This window comes from Aotus nancymaae, unplaced genomic scaffold (genome assembly GCF_030222135.1).
Source record: "Aotus nancymaae isolate 86718 unplaced genomic scaffold, 86718_ANA_hifiasm-v0.15.2.pri h1tg000029l, whole genome shotgun sequence".
Taxonomy (NCBI): domain Eukaryota; kingdom Metazoa; phylum Chordata; class Mammalia; order Primates; family Aotidae; genus Aotus; species Aotus nancymaae.
The window spans coordinates 54,212,111-54,228,817 of NW_026988442.1; the positions used below are offsets into that span (position 1 = coordinate 54,212,111).

At 35.4% G+C, this 16,707-nt stretch overlaps 1 protein-coding gene and 1 long non-coding RNA gene across 6 annotated transcripts in view; one reads left to right on the forward strand and one right to left on the reverse strand.

Moving 5' to 3' along the window:
* Positions 1-8,928, reverse strand: part of LOC105719006 (uncharacterized) — a 61,573-nt gene extending 52,645 nt beyond the window's left edge. Inside the window, exon 1 of the long non-coding RNA XR_001107890.1 lies at positions 8,855-8,928. This is a non-coding gene — a long non-coding RNA (uncharacterized LOC105719006). The remainder of the gene's footprint in view (positions 1-8,854) is intronic.
* CCDC148 (coiled-coil domain containing 148) overlaps positions 1-16,707 on the forward strand; it is a 459,375-nt gene that overhangs the window by 259,365 nt on the left and 183,303 nt on the right. For 2 of the 5 annotated variants that reach the window (XM_012454890.3, XM_064382738.1), the window contains one exon: positions 2,972-3,581. In XM_012454890.3, coding sequence (XP_012310313.2) covers positions 2,972-3,118 — 147 coding nt within the window. In that variant the 3' untranslated portion in view covers positions 3,119-3,581. Of the gene's footprint in view, positions 1-2,971; positions 3,582-3,983; positions 4,266-16,707 lie in introns of those variants that run through there. The other 3 variants (XM_064382740.1, XM_064382739.1, XR_010344597.1) reach the window with 3 other exon arrangements.

Sequence of the window (16,707 nt, forward strand, 5' to 3'; positions counted from 1 at the left end):
TCATCCCAAGTTGAGCTATTTCACCTCTGGGTTTGACCAAGCGTAAGAGTGTGGTGCAAGGCTCTTCCTGGTATGTCTTCAGTGTAAGGTGCATGACAAGGGGCACATAACACATTCTGAGAGAGGAGACTGGAAACATGGGTTAGGTTCAGGCAGTGAAAAGCATAGTAGGTCTTCCTACTAAAGCATCTGTATGCCGATGCCAGACTTTGAAACTTATTATATACAGTCATGTGCCACATAACAGTATTTGGTCAAAGACAGACCACATATATGTTGGTGGTCCCTTAAGATTATAAGAGAGCTGAAAGACTCCTATTGCCTAGTGGTGTCTTAACATCATAGTACAATGCATTTCCTCTTCTATGTTTAGATTGACACGTACTTAGCATTGTGTTACAACTTCCTACAATAATGAGCACAATTACGTGCTGTACAGGCTATAGCCTAGGAGCAGTGGCCTGTATCATATAAGCTAGGTGTGTAGAATGCTGTACCATCTTGGTTTATGTAAGTATATGCTATGACATTCACACAACAAAATTGCTTAAGGACACATTTCTCAGAATGTATCCTTGTCGTTAAGTGACACATAACTATAATCAGATTTATGTGTTAAATATGTGTCCTGAATGGAAAATTGGTGGGGGTGGGGGTGGGTTGGGGTGAGTTCCTTTTAAAATGGCAGAACCTTCATAGAAATAGTGATGGTGGTGGGTTCATGGATGGCTCTGGCTGGGAAGGGGAGGGGAAGGAGAAAGTAAGGATGATTGCAAGCTAGACAGCAAGTAATATTAAAAGCTGGTGTTTTGGATTCAAATCCACATCAACTATTAATTGGCTGGGTGCACTTTTGTATAAGCTATTTACATCTTTATGTCTTGTTTTCTTCATCTGTAAAATAATTATTTACAAAGTCCTTGTGAGCATTAGAGATAATAAATATCAACTGCCTAAAAGATTTCCTGGCACTTAGTAGTAATTCAGTAAATTATAATTTACTGGAATTAAATTATAAAATATAAAATATAAATAATTAAAATATAAAAATATAATTATAATTTTTCTGTATTCTTATATAGTTAATGGCAGCATCCGGTGGTGCTGCCATTAACTATATAAGAATACAGAAAAAAAAAACAGATTTAGGGAAAGAAAGAATTTATTTTACTTATACCGTGTTTAGGATAAAAGTATCTAGTACACATTTACAAGAAACTGATGGGCTGCCTCCAGGGAAGGGAATTGGGAAGATGGAAGTCCAAGTAGGAGGAGGGAGATCTCAATTTCACTCTCTAGCTATGCAAAAATTGAATAATAAAAAAAATTTAAACCTCACAACGTGGAGCTGAAGAGAGAGAGGTGAGTCCTGGATGTACTTTGGGAGTCAATGGCATACAGATTGAACATGAATCACTGGAGCACATGAGAGCGGACCAGGGAGAAGACATTGAGACAGAAGAGGAAAAAGCTGGTTCTAAGGCTCAAATTTGTTGCTTCTCAGACATAAATAATCTGTATTATTCTTGACTTCATACTCATTGTTGCTCCAAGCCCTTTATCTGATCAGTTGCCAAGTAAAATTGATTCTTCTTTTCATAGTGTTTCTAAGAGTTATCTCTTCCTTGCTACCAGCCAAGTTCAGAAATTTATTACTTTATGTCTAGACAATTGTAGTAAACTCCTAATCACTCTTTCGGCCTCCGCCTCTTCTTTCCCTGCCACCCTAATTTATTCTGAACTTACAATCAGACCCATCTTCCTATGCAACTACAATGATTATATTATTTCCATGCAAAAAACAGAAACAAACATAACCCTAGTAGCTCGTTAGACTCAGCATGGCCATGCAAGCCTTTGAAGTTCAAGTCGTAGTCTGAGAAGCATCTGTTTCCAGTGTTCCTCAGTGGTAACCAGTGCTCTGCTCAAACTACCCTTCTCCCAAGTTGACCTATTTCACCTCTGAGTTTGTACGTGTCTTCCTTTCTCATTAGGTCTCTTCCTCCGCAGTCTGCTTTATAGACTAAGTTGCACTTTAAGGTTAGTTTAATTGCTCATCTTCACCAAGGCCATCCTCATGCCATGAGCACCAAAAGATGCATCTCCTTGTTTTACTACTTTTAGGGCATCTGCCATGTGTTGCTGTAATCTGTAGCTATCAGTGTACATTTTTATTGCCTCAATTTGTCTAAGAGCTCCTGGAAGGGCTGCTTTTAATAGCTTATTATCGCATCCTCTAGGGGGACTTCAAGTCCATGTAAAATGCCTCATTAGGTAAAATCCATATGTGGCCACGTTCTTATTTCAAACAGTGTCTGTTGACATTTAATATTCCTAGGAGGAGGGGAAGAGGAATAAGATCCAATCAGCTATAAATGAAAACAGAAACTGAACTACTCATATGTCTACTCCCACTTAGAATCAGATTGATGGAGGCATTTTCTACTTCTGTTTGAAACAGAAATCCAGCCTTGGAAGAAAAGTTCTATTGATTTTGTTTTTCAAGTGGTGGCCATGTGTTTAAAGTTAATTTACATATTGCCAAATGATGGAGAAATTAAGATGTCATTTTAAAGACAGATGTACAAGGTTATGGATTAGATTTATTTTAATCAATGATTATCTGTATTTTATAATTCCAGCCAGCAATAAGTCATAAATCAATAGTAGTACTGAAAGTAAGCTTCTTTTACTTTATCTTTTAATGATTTTAATGCACTATATTTTGACTAATCTAGTGCACAATATACTATACACCTTATATTGGAAACTGCTGATGTACTAAAAAGTGATAATGTAAAAAAGGTTTGGATGTTTCCAAAATATAGTCACTGTATTCACGAAGTTTACTGTCACCTAGTCATCTGTCCAGCAAAAGCAAATTATCTTGGGAAAACATGGAACTAAATGTTAAAAGTTATTTTAATTTAATGAATTGCTATTTATTTAAATTGTGTTTTTATTTCTACAGATAATTTCTGACCCTAGACTTCGCTTTGAGTTAGCACTTCGAGAAGCTGGACTTCATAGAACACTTTATGCCAAAGAGATATTACCAAAAATTAGTCCTCGAAAACCTCCAAGAAAAGACATGGAGTCTACTGTATTTAAAATATAGAGCTCACCCTCAAATTCTATAGGTAAAGGAAATTTTTCTTTGAAAACATTTATATGAATAATAATACTTTCTAAAATATTTGAAATAGCAGACATAGAAATCATAGCATCTAATAAAACAACTTTGCCTTTCTTTTGTGATCTTTAAGTATACTTGCATCTTTAAGTTATATTTAATAGTACTAAATTCCCCCAAATTATGGAACTGAATTTTGGCACATATAGTACATACACTATATTTTAGTAAACTGCATGTTGGAGGTTGTGTTATCCTATGAAAAGAGCTCAAAATAACTGTTTGTGAGAATTATAAATTACGTAGCTGCTACTTGCTAATGTTCATTTCTGCTTGCTATTTCAGAATTTGACTTTTTAATTATGGAAGCTTCATTATCATTAATATTTCTGTTATTTCTTGATTATTAAAAGAGGAGACTCAGCCTTTCTCTAAATTTAGAAACCAATTTGGTACACCGTGTTTATTGCAAACTGGTTAATCATCCAAACAATTTCATTTTGCAAATTAGCCGTTAAGAATAAATTAGAAAAAAAAAAGAATAAATTAGAAATTAGAAATAATATTTCAAGCATGGGAATATCTGTTTTGATTTGGAAAAATATATATATTTGTGTGATTATTTAAAAGAAATATTTAAAATTTCATAATATTTGGAATGCTGTCAAAAGTTCCAAATTATTAAATATTTAGATGATTTTTATGGAAAAGGAGCATTTCAAATAAAACTCAAGCATAAATATTTGACTATTTCTAAAAATGATTTTTCAAGCAGAATAGCAAGTTAGTGTTGTTAAAAGTTGCCATGTTACCATTAAGATTACCCCCCTCCTTTCTCTCTCTATTGCAGCTCCCTGACATTTCTCTCTCTATTGTAGCTCCCACCTACCTCCCAGGGGTTGCAGTCTCCATGCAATTACTGGAATAATGTTAAAGAAAATAAAAGTCCAGTCCAACTATTGGAATCTTTGATTTTATGATTATCCCCAACATCATGGAAATAAAAAATACAAGTACAACCCCATTAGAATAAATCTTCACAAAAGATTCTATGGACAATATCCTTACCTGCATTCCAAAATTTATTCTAACACCCTTCTAGTTGCCTCATTCATCATGACATCTCATAAAAAGAGAGGAAGAATTGTTTAACAAGAGCTAAGGAGTAGTGAGCATTAGTGTTTACGGTATCTCCTGAGGTTACGATGTTCCTTTATGGGGCCTCAGTTTGCTTGATGTGATGCCTCAGACATAGATCCAAGAAAGCCCTGTCATGTCAGAGCATACCCTCTCTAAACATCATGACACGGATACTGCTCAGACTCCACGGATCCTTTCCAACATCAACATCCACACTGATGTCCAGAGGGTCACACTCAAATTCCAGCTGAATATCATTCCATTTACATTTTCCCAACAGTCAGACTAGTTGCTGGTGATAGTACTGTGAGGGGCAGCACCACCATTTGGAGAACAATTGAGTGACATGTGGTGGTTCCTTATAGACTCTGGGTATTAGACCTTTGTCAGATGGATAGATTGCAAAAAATTGCTTTCATTCTTTAGGTTCTCTGTTCACTCTGATGATAATTTTTTTTTTTTTTTTTTACTGTGCAGAAGCTCTTTAGTTTAATTAGATCCCGTTTGTCAATTTTTGCTTTTGCTGCAATTGCTTTTGGCGTTTCATCATGAAATCTCTGCTCATGCCTTTGTCCTGAATGGTTTTGCCTCGATTTTCTTCTAGGTTTTTTATGGTTTTGGGTTTTACATCGACATCTTTAATCCATCATGAGTTCATTTTTGTATAATATGAGGAAGGAGTCCAGTTTCAATTTTCTGTGTATGGCTAGCCAGTTCTCCAAGGACTATTTATTTAAGGAATCCTTCCCCCATTGCTTGTTTTCTTCAGGTTTGTCAAAGGTCAGATCTAACTAGTTTTGTTTTTTTTTTTTTTTTTTTTTTTTTGAGACGGAGTTTCGCTCTTGTTACCCAGACTGGAGTGCAATGGTGCGATCTCGGCTCGCCGCAACCTCTGCCTCCTTGGTTCAGGCAATTCTCCTGCCTCAGCCTCCTGAGTAGCTGGGATTACAGGCACGCGCCACCATGCCCAGCTAATTTTTTGTATTTTTAGTAGAGACGGGGTTTCACCATGTTGACCAGGATGGTCTCGATCTCTTGACCTCGTGATCCACCCGCCTCAGCCTCCCAAAGTGCTGGGATTACAGGCGTGAGCCACCGCGCCCGGCCCACTAGCATTTTTTTTTAATGAAAAAAAAAAAAATCTGAAATCCAAATGGCTAATGAACATATGAAAATATAGAAGTATCAATTAAAGCCCCAATGAATTACCAATATGTACCCACCAGATTGGCAACAATATCAAGAAATCTAGCAATATCAATTAGTCATAATATAGAACAATGGGAAGCACATACTGGAGTGGGAGTGTAAACTGGAAACATTTGAACTTAACTAATAAGGTTGAAAGCATTCATACTCCTTGATCCAGCAATTCTACTGCTAGATAGATGCTCTTGAGAAGCTCCTGCATGTGTGTAGGAGGACATAAACTAGGATTCCCAAATGAAAACGAGCCTAATGTTCAACAGTAAATAAATATAAAAAATGTAGTGTATTTATATACAGAATTGCATCCAGCAATGAAAATGAATAAAATAGCATCATGGGCATAATATTTAGTGAAAGGAGTCAGATACAAAAGCATGCATATTGTGTAGTATTTTATTTGTCTAAGGTACAAAAGCAGGTCAAACTAACCTATGTTATTTAGGGATATATGCATAGGTGGCAAAATAATAGAGAAAAATAGAATGATTAAAAGTAGAATCAAGGTAATGATTACCTCTCAGAGATGGAGAGACAGTTGGGAGTAGGGGCTTCCAAGTTACTGGAAACATTTTATTGCTCAACCAGGGTAGTGATTATTGTATCTGTCTAATTATTCTTTAATGTTTACATAAGTGTCTTATTTATATGCTATAATAGGTCAATGCTATAAATTCCCAATAAAATGAAAAAAATTAAGAAAATTATTTAAAACAATCTTTTAGTATGTAAATGTATTGGAAATAATCTTGTTAGCCAGTTTCTGATTTAATATCCTTAATTTACATGAATTTCTGAGACAGCAAGGCCAGTCCTTGCTCGGGAGTCATATTTACTCTGACACAGAATAGGATCCCCTTTATTTTCCTCCTCCCCAACCCTGTGCTCTGCTTCATAAGGTTGTAGCTCTTGCCAGTCTAGTTTGCCTAGTATGCTTAAAAAAGAAAGAAAAGAGAACATACCTAATAGGAGTAAGCACTGGGCTATGAAATTTGATTCCAGTTATCTGTGTTTGTGTATAGTGGGCCATAAGAAAAATATATTTATTAGTGGGTAATGGTCCAAAACAATTTAAAAACCACTACCCTCAATCCATGATTAATAAATGGGATATCCTGAAACAGCTCCACATCTTTGAAGATGATGGGCTTGTTTCAAACTGAAAGGAAAGAATGTAATCCATCTAGTAAAAATTCCCTTACCTCTCCACCACCAAATCTGCAAATACACCCAAATGGGCATTTACCTTTTGCATCCTCTAGCAGAGGGAGCAAACCTCCCTCTCTCAGAGACCAATGTTTCCATGTGTGTTTTGGGTTTCATCCCATCTCAACTCCGCAAAAATTTTCTTTTTTGCTTATTCTATTTCTCTCCTGTATCTTCAAGCTCTCTCTCAGCATACAAATATGCTGGAAGAAATTCCACTTTAGAAAGAAATCTCCATCAACCCTGTATTGTCACTTAGCTACCAAGCTATATCTCTACTCCTCTTCTCAAGCAAACATTCTTACAGAGTTCCCAATAGCCATTAAATGTCTCTTTTCATCTTCCAGTTCCTGTCACTCATTCTGATTTAGCTTTGCTCTCAGCTCTTCTGACACTGCTTTTAGCAAGGTCACCAATGAACTGTGTGTTGGCAAATCTGATGACCACTTCTCAATTTTTGTTTTACTGACTTCATGACAACATTTGATTCAGTTGACAACTCCTACATCTCAGAGCATGCTTTTCCCTTGGCTTCTATGATACCAGCCTCCTTTATCTCTTGCTTCTCTGGTCATTCCTCAATTCCTTTTCTGACTCCTCCATTTCTATCCATCTCTAGATGTTGAAATGCTCCAGGATTAGACCATTTAGTTCTATCTTTTAAATTGTTGTATTTTCCCAGGGAACATCCTTCAATGTTATACTTCAGTTTTAGCTTTTAAATTAGATCTTTTGAGTGTCTTTTAATCTATAGGCCTCCCCACTCCATCCATTTTCCCCTTTTGCATTTTATTTATTGAAGAAACAAATAAATTTATATGCAGAATTTCCTATGCTGGATTTTGTTGACTTTATCTTTTTGGTGTCTTAATAGTTTAATGTATTCCTCTCTCCTCTGTTCTTTCTGTTTGCCATAAATTGGTAGTTGACCCAGAGGCTTTACAGACATAAGATTCAGGTCGTTCTCTTTTTTTCTTTTTTCCAAGGCTACTTCGTTGCGGTGGTTTGTTTCCCCAGCAGGATATGAATATTGTCTGATGGAACCTCTTTTTGCAATTTTTGCTGCCACTAATTCTCAATGCCTACATACATTAATTAATTACAGATTGCATGGTAGTGATACATTCAAATTCAATCACTCTTTCCTTTATTACCTGGAAAAATAACATAAAGAAAAAATTTTTCTCTTCTGGTATTTGATAGTATAAGAGGAATAGGCTAAGTAAGTGTTTGAGGTTTTTTGGTTTTTTTTAACAGTTTTACAAGTAATGAGTTTATTATTTGACATCCTGCAAACATGATCAATTTTGTTTATTTTTATGAAGTTATGAATTTAAATGTATTTGTTCATTTAATCTATTAAAGTGTTACCCTTAGTGATGCTCCATGTATCCCCTCCTTGCCCAATGGAAACCTTTTCAGTTTGGCTCATGAATTCTATTAAGATAGCCTAATAGACTTGGTAACTTCCTTGCCATGCCAGCTATCTATTGCTATGCAATAAAACTTACTGGTTCAAAACTCATTTTTAAAAATGATTTCTCATGTTTCTATGAGTTGACTGGGCTCTACTGGATAGTTCTCACTTGGGGCCTGTATTAATTTCCTATCACTGCTGTAAAAATAAATTACCACAAATTTAATGGTTTAAACAATGTAAATTTATCTTATAGTTTTGAGAGATCAGAAATCAGAATTGAATCTCACTGGGCTAAAATCACAGTGTTGACAGGGCTGTATTCCTTTCTTAAGGCTATAGGAGATAATTTCTTTGCCTTCTCCAGCTTCTAGAAGCTGCCTATAGTCCTTAGCTCATGCTGTCTTTCTTTTATCTTCAAAACTAGCAATGACAGGCCTAATCCTTCTCACATCCCGGCACTCCACACTCCTCTTCTGCCTCCCTCTTCCATTGTTCAGAACTCTTGTGATTACATTAAGCCCTGATAATTCAAAATAATCTCCCTATTTTAAGGTTAGTTGAGTAGCAATCAGAATACCCTTTGCCATGTTACCTAACATTCACAGATTATGGAGATTAGGAAATTGACATCTTTGGGAGACATTTTCTGCCTACCACAGGGTATATTATAAATTTGTAGTCAATTGCTAGTTGAGGATGTAGTCATCCAAAAGCTCAACTTGGCTGAATGACTGAGAGGACTCACTCACATGGCTGGCAGTTGATGCTGGTTGTTGGCTGGGAACTCATTTGAGGTTGTCAATGGGACCAACCACCTACACATGACCTCTCAAGATGACTGTCATAGAATGGTAGCTGGGTTCCAAGATAGAATTTTCCAAGAGCAAACATTCTAAGAGGCATAAATGCAAGCTGCTAGACCAGATAAGATCTACTGGAACTGGTATAGGGTCTCTTCCTCCATATTCTTTTCATCAGAGCAGTCGTAGAACTCTCCCAGATTAAAAAGGGGTGAGAAAAAAGGTCCACTTATTGATGGCAAGGTCATATTGGTTAAAAGTATGTGAAATAAGAAATATTTTTGCAACCACTTTTGGAAATCTGTCATGTTTGTTATCAGGCATAACAAGATGTTCTAAGCTCATTTTGAATATTTCTTGCTCTGACCTGGAACTAACCACATTGCTACTAGTTGGTCTTCTATTCTAGACCTTTTAAATGAGCATGGTTAGAAAAAAACCACACACACTCCTATACATATACATATACATGCATATACAGATATATATTCAAAACGAGCTGGGTGCGGTGTCTTGCGCCTGTAATCCCAACACTTTGGGAGGCTGAGACAGGTGGATCACTAGAGGCCAGGAGTTCATGACCAGCATGGCTAACATGGTGAAACCCTGTCTCTACTAAAAATACAAAAATCAGCAAGGTGATTTTTAAAAAATAAATTTCTTTTTATTTTTATTTTTAAAATTTTATTTTAAAAAATAAATTCTTTTTTTTTCCTTTTGTTATCATTGTATCTATATTACAAGGGATTATGTAGATATTATACATACTCTCTTTTATCCATAATTGAATCTTTTTCTATAAGTATATATTTATGGATATTGCCAGTTTTTATATCAGTGTCCCTCTTGTCATTTAGGTTGTCTGAAGCCTGTTTTCCAGAAGATTCTTCAGGAATTGGTCATGGAAACAATATTTTCTGGGTTCTTGAATGTTAATAACAGATTGATGGTGGTCTTTATAGGTGAAAATAAATTTTTCTGGTATAAGATACTTTATTTATGTTTTCTTTTCTTAGCATAAAATGTCAAAGGGCTGGCTTTAATATGGTTTTCTTTACCTAAGAATTACTTGATCTTTTTGCCTGATTAGAGTCTTTTCACTTTCTTTATAATATAGTAGTTTTACTGAACTTTATCTTTGTGTTTGTCATTCTGTGTTAACGTACTTACTCAGTAAATTATATTCCCTTTCACAATATAAATTCGATTTTATTTCAGGAATTTTTTAAATTATAATTTTTAGTGTTTGTTATGTTTCCTTTTTTTCCCCTGGGACTCTTATTATACTATTACACTATGTTGGATCTTCTTTGCCGATAGTCTTTATATGTCACTTTCTTTTGAATTCTTTTAATCTTTTTCTTCATTTTTTACAAACTTTTTACTTAAAAATAACTTTATACAATAGCTGCAAGAATAAAGCTGCTGTAACTTTAACCCAGATTCTTCCATTGTTAAGATTTTGTTTAACTTTTAAATTGCTTTTGTGTTCTCCTTTAATTTGATTCATTTCTACGGCCTTTTTTGTCTTTCATGACATAGACTTTTTGTTTTGATAAATATACATAATATAAAATTTACTATTGTAACCATTTTAAGCATACAATTAAGTGGCATTAAGTACTTTCACATTGTTTTGCAACCATCACCCCTATTTATCTTCAGAACTTTTTCATCATCTCAATCTGAAACGCCAAACCCATTAACCAAAAACTGCCCACCTCTTCCCCTCAGCCTCTGATAAGCACTATTCTAATTTTTTTCTCTATGAATTTGTCTATTCTAGGTACTTCATATAAACAGAATCATGTAATACTTGTCCTTTTATGTGTGACTTATTTCACTTACTATAATGTTTTCAAGTTCACCCATGTTGTAGAATGTATTGGAATTTCATTCCTTTTTAAGGTTGAAAACATCCCATTGTATGTGTATACCAAATTTTGTTTATTACTCTGTCAAAGGACATTTGGATTGTTTTCATCTTTTCGCTATAATAACACTGCTATAAACATTGATGTGCGAATATCTGTTCAAACCCCTACTTTTAATTCTTTTGAGAATATACTCAGAAGTGAAATCGGTAAATGATATGGCAATTCTATGTTTAAGTTTTTGAGAAACTGCCATGCTATTTTCCACAGTGGCTTTGCCGTTTTACATTCCCATTAACAATGCACAAGAGTTCCAATTCCTCTACATCCTTGCCGGCACTTGGTATTTTCTGCCTTTTTGTTTTTGTTTTTTTTAAATGATAGCTATTTCAGTAAGTGTGAATTGTATCTCATTGAGATTTTGATTTGCATTTTCCTAATGATTAGTGCTGCTGAGAATTTTTTAGGTGCTTTTTGGTCATTTGTATATCTTCTTTGGAGGAATGTCCATTCAAGTCCTTTGCCCATGTTTTGATTGGATTGGTTTGTAATTGTTGTTGTGTTATAGGAGAGCTCCATATATTCTGGAAATTAATGCCTTATCAGATATATGTAATTTCCAAATATTTTCTCCTATTCTGTAGGTTGCCTTTTATCCTGTTGATCGTATCCTCTGATGTACACAAGTTTTTAATATCGATGTCCAATTTATTTATTTTTTTCTTTTGCTGCTGTGCTTTTACTGTCATATCCAAAAATTGATTACCAAACCCAATGTCATGAAGCTTTTCCTCCATGTTTTCTTATAAAAATTTTATTGTTTTAGTGGCTACGTTTAGAGCTTTTATCCCTTTATTTTTTGTATACAGTAAGAATTCAATTTCATCCTTTTGCATGTGGATATCCAGTTTCCTCAGGACTGTTTGTTTAAAAGACTTTTTTTTAACTGAATGGTCTCGTCACCTTTGTTGAAAATCAGTTGAACGTATATGCGAGGGCTTATTTCTGAGCTCTCTATTCTATTCCATTGGTCTGTCTGTCTTTACGCTAGTACCACACTAGCCTAAAGACATTAGTCTGATCACTGTAACTTTGTAATACATTTTGATTTGTATGGTCCTAGTAATTGTAAAAATCATGGAAAGGGTGATGCTTTCTACATTTAATGTATATTTGGTTATTTTTTATGGAAACTGTACTTTCCTAGGTTTTATTTTGCCCTCATTAAAACAGCTTCACCATCTCTTAAAATCTAGCATAGCTATATTTTACCTCTGTGTTCTGCGTTCAGGACTCAGAGGTAAAATATGAAGCCATTTTATAGGTAAAAGACATGAAGGGGAAAAATAGAATCTTGTTAAGACCAGTACTTTGCCTGGAGAAGTCATGAGAAAAGTTTAAGATATAAAATTTTTAAAGACTGCAAACAGATCCCAAAAATGATAAACTTTGATCTAGGAAGAAAAAACAATCTGGGAATTCTACTGTTTCTCAGATTTGATCAATTTCTTTGGAAAAATGACTGAATGACTGCTGATACACTTGAAGATGAACACTTGATATATTTTACTGCTGAATACTAGAGAGATCCTGAAAGGAATGTCTCAGGAACTTAGACACTGAGCCTTTAGGAGCAGTAGATATTTGAAACTCAATACAGGACTGAATTATGATAATAGAATCCGCAAGCTGCTCGACAACTTATGGAATCCACTGTACCCCTCAGTACTTAGGGAGAAATATGACATCAAATCTGTTATTACCGTATTTTTATAATCTCCAGAAAGATAATTTCCACCCTCAGCTGTAATTCTTGCACTAACAAATACCTGTGTTCTTTTTCTTTCCTGCCTTTAATAGTATTGGGGTCAAGGTTTTTTTCCCTGCTTAACTTGATTCAGATTTGTATTTAAATACATGTTTTTAATGTCACTGGTAGCCTCACTAATTTCATCAAATATTTTTTCTCAAAGAATTTATTTTGCTTGTGGGTAAGCAAATTTGGGGAATGAGTAGTTGCCTCATTTGCCTTCTATCTTGCACATTTTCCAAGACATGTCAATATTACTTAGCACCACATGTGCTTAAAACTCTTAATATTTATAAACAATTTCAAAAACAATTTGCTTACATTTCTTTAGACATTTTATAAATATGGCATTCATCTGCAATGTTTATCTTCACAGCATATTAAAAACAAAATGATGCAGCAAATGCCCTGTTACTATTGAAATATACACTAATTTACTTTGGGAAGATTATTAAAAGTAATACTTTTAAACCTACTAAAATAAAATCAAACTTTACTTGGTAGTGAAAATAAATGCCTTGCTAAAGGAAATCCAGCACAGCACAACATCAACTTCTATCTACATGGATTGAGACGCTGGCATCTAGAAGAAAAGGTCCAGATAATGTGAAGAGAATATTTTGTTATCCACTGATATCATTATATATATTATGTAATTACTTAAAACTGGCTTGAGAGATCAGTGGAAGCCTCAGAGTTTAATGTTTATAGACAATTTCCTTTTTTTCCTCTTTCTGAATCCAAATCTGTAGTTTAATTCAATTCAACAAACCTCCGACATGGTGAAATGGAAAAACCTCCTCATCACTACACAGATGTAGATAAAGGAAATTGCATAAGCTGTGGTGCAGGCACAGAGAAAAAAGTTGTAGAACATGATGCATTGAAAATATTGGGACTGAGAACCCAGACACTATGCATGGATGACTGTTCTACCGGCATGGAGTTCTGTCAATCACCTGTCATGCCTATGCCTGTGGCTTGTTGAGTGGCTTTACAAGGAGCAGAGATTGTTTTGGGGGTGATAATGGATTTTTCCAATAGGGAAGATAACAAATTTCTGGGAACCATTGGGTGCAGATCTAGCAGATGTTTCACCCCTGCAGGCTGCTGACCAGTTTTCACCCCCTTGGTCTGTTCAATGATAAAACAGATCCCCTTGGTCTGTTTCCATGTTTTTTCTGAAAGAACAACATTCAGATGTTTCCTGGTCTATGCAGTTTTTGTCCGTTTTGAGGCTTGATAAAACTGGAATGCAATCACTACTGGTATATGTGAGTTTTACTTCTGCCATCCTCCAACCCCACCCCATTCTTCACAGAAACAGGCTTAGGGTTTAATGAATGACAGCCCAAGGTGTTTGAACTTTATCATGTAGACAGTACAAAATATTCAAATTTTGTGAAGCACGAAAACAAAGACAATGCTTCCAGAAGGTTAATAGGAGAGCAGGGTACATACAGTCAGATGGAAGCAGGGAGAACACTGGGAGTGGGGGAACCATTTATGATTAATCATAATAAATCAGGTGTGAGGTGATGTGAAAGTGGAGGTCAGTGGGATCCAATTCTTATCACTTCAAGAGGAGTTATCTTCTAGAATTTTTGAGTTTCAGGTCTTCTATTTAAGTCCTTAATCCATCTTGAGTTGATTTCTGTATAAGGTGAGAGGTGAGGATCCAGTTTCATTCTCCTACATGTGGATAGCCAATTATCACTGCACCATTTGTTTCGAAAAGAGTGTCCTTTCCCCACTTTATGTTTTAGTTTGCTTTGTCAAAGATCAGTTGGCTGTAAGAATTTGGGCTTATTTTGGGGTTCTCTATTCTGTTCCATTGACCTATGTACCTATTTTTATGCCAGTACCATGCTGTTTTGGTGACTATGGCCTTATAGTATAGTTTGAAATCAGGTAATGTGATGCCTCCAAATTTGTTCTTTTTGCTTAGTCTTACTTTGGCTACGTGGGCTCTTTTTTGGTTCCATATCAATTTTAGAATTGTTTTTCTAGTTCTGTGAAGAATGATGGTGGGTATTTTGATGGGGATTGCATTGAATTTGTAGATTGCTTTTGGCAGTATGGTCATTTTCACAATATTGATTCTACCCATCCATGAGCCTGGGATTTGTTTGTGTTGTCTGATTTCTTTCAGCAGTGATTTATAGTTTCCCTTGTAGAGGTCTTTCACCTCCTTGGTCAGGTACATTCCTAAGTAATTTTTTGTTGTTGCAACAAAAAAGGGGTTGAGTTCTTGATTTGATTCTCAGCTTGGTCACTGCTAGTGTATAGAGGAGCTACTGATTTGTGTACATTAATTTTACCTCTGGAATCTTTGCTGAAACTTTTAGAAGTTCTAGGAGCTTATGGAGAGTCTTTAGGGTTTTCTATGTAAATGATCATATCATCAGCAAACAGCAACAGTTTTACTTCCTCTTTATCTATTGGATGCCCTTTATTTTTCTCTTGTCTGATTGCTCTGTCTAGGACTTCCAGTACTACATTGAAGAGGAGTGGCGAGAGTGGGCATCCTTGTCTTGTTCCTGTTCTCAGGGGGAATGCTTTCAACTTTTCCTCATTCAGTATTCTGTTGGCTGTGGGTTTGTCATAGATGGTTTTTATTATATTGAGTTATGTCTTTTGTATGTCGATTTTGCTGAGAGTTTTAATCATAAAGAGATGCTGAATTTTGTCGAATGTTTTTTCTGCATCTATTGAGATCATGTAATTTTTGTTTTTAATTCTGTTTATGTAGTGTATCATATTTATTGATTTGTATATATTAAACCATCCCTCTTATGAAACCCACTTGATCATAGTAGATTATCTTTTTGATATGTTGTTGGATTTGGTTAGCTAATATTTTGTTAAGGATTTTAGCATCTAGGTTCATGAGAGATATTGGTCTGTAGTTTTCTTTTTTGGTTATGTTTTTTCCTGGTTTTGGAATTAAGATGATACTTGCTTCATAGAATGATTTAGGGAAGGTTCCCTTTTTCTCCATCTTGTGGAATAGTGTCAATAGGATTCACACCAATTCTTCTTTGGATGTCTTGTAGAATTCTGCTGTGAATCCGTCTGGTCCTGGCCTCTTTTTTGTTGGTAATTTTTTGAATTACCATTTTCAATCTCACTGCTTGTTATTGGCCTGTTCAGGGTATCTAATTCTTCCTGATTTAAACTAGGAGGGTTGTATCTTTCTAGTAACTTATCTATCTCTTCCAGGTTTTCTAGTTTATGCACATATCTTCATAGCAGCCTTGAATAATCTTTTGTATTTCTGTGGTGTCAGTTGTAATATCTCCCATTTCATTTCTTATTGAGTTTACTTTGATTTTTCTCTCTTCTTTTCTTGGTTAATCTTGCTAATGGTCTATCAATTTTAGTTATCTTTTGAAAGAACCAGGTTTTTGTTTCATTTATCTTTTGTATTTTTTGTTTGTTTGTTTCAATTTCATTTAGTTCTGATCTGATCTTGGTTATTTCCTTTCTTCTGCTAGGTTTGGGTTTGGTTTGGTTTTTTCTTGTTTCTCTAGTTCCTTGAGGTGTGACCTTGATTGTCTGTTTATGCTCTTCCTTCCTTTTCCATGTAGGTGTTTAGGGATATGAACTTTCCTATTAGCACCACCTTTGCTGTGTCCCAGAGTTTTTGACAGGTTGTGTTACTATTGTTGTGCAATTTGAATAATTTTTTTTTATTGCATTTTAGGTTTTGGGGTACATGTGAAAAACATGCAAGGTTGTTGCATAAGTGCACACGTGGCAGTGTGATTTGCTGCCTTCCTCCCCTTCACCCATATCTGGCATTTCTCCCCATGCTATCTCCCCCCAACTCCCCACCCTCCACTGTCCCCCCGACTCCCCCCCAACAGACCCCAGTGTATAGTGCTCCCCTCCCTGTGTCCATGTGTTCCCATTGTCCAATACCCATCTATGAGTGAGAACATGCGATGTTTGATTTTGTGTTCTTGTGTCAGTTTTCTGAGAATGATGGTTTCCAGGTTTATCCATGTCCCTACAAAGGACACGAACTCATCATTTTTGATGGCTGCATAATATTCCATGGTGTATATGTGCCACATTTTTCCTGTCCAGTCTATCATCGATGGGCATTTGGGTTG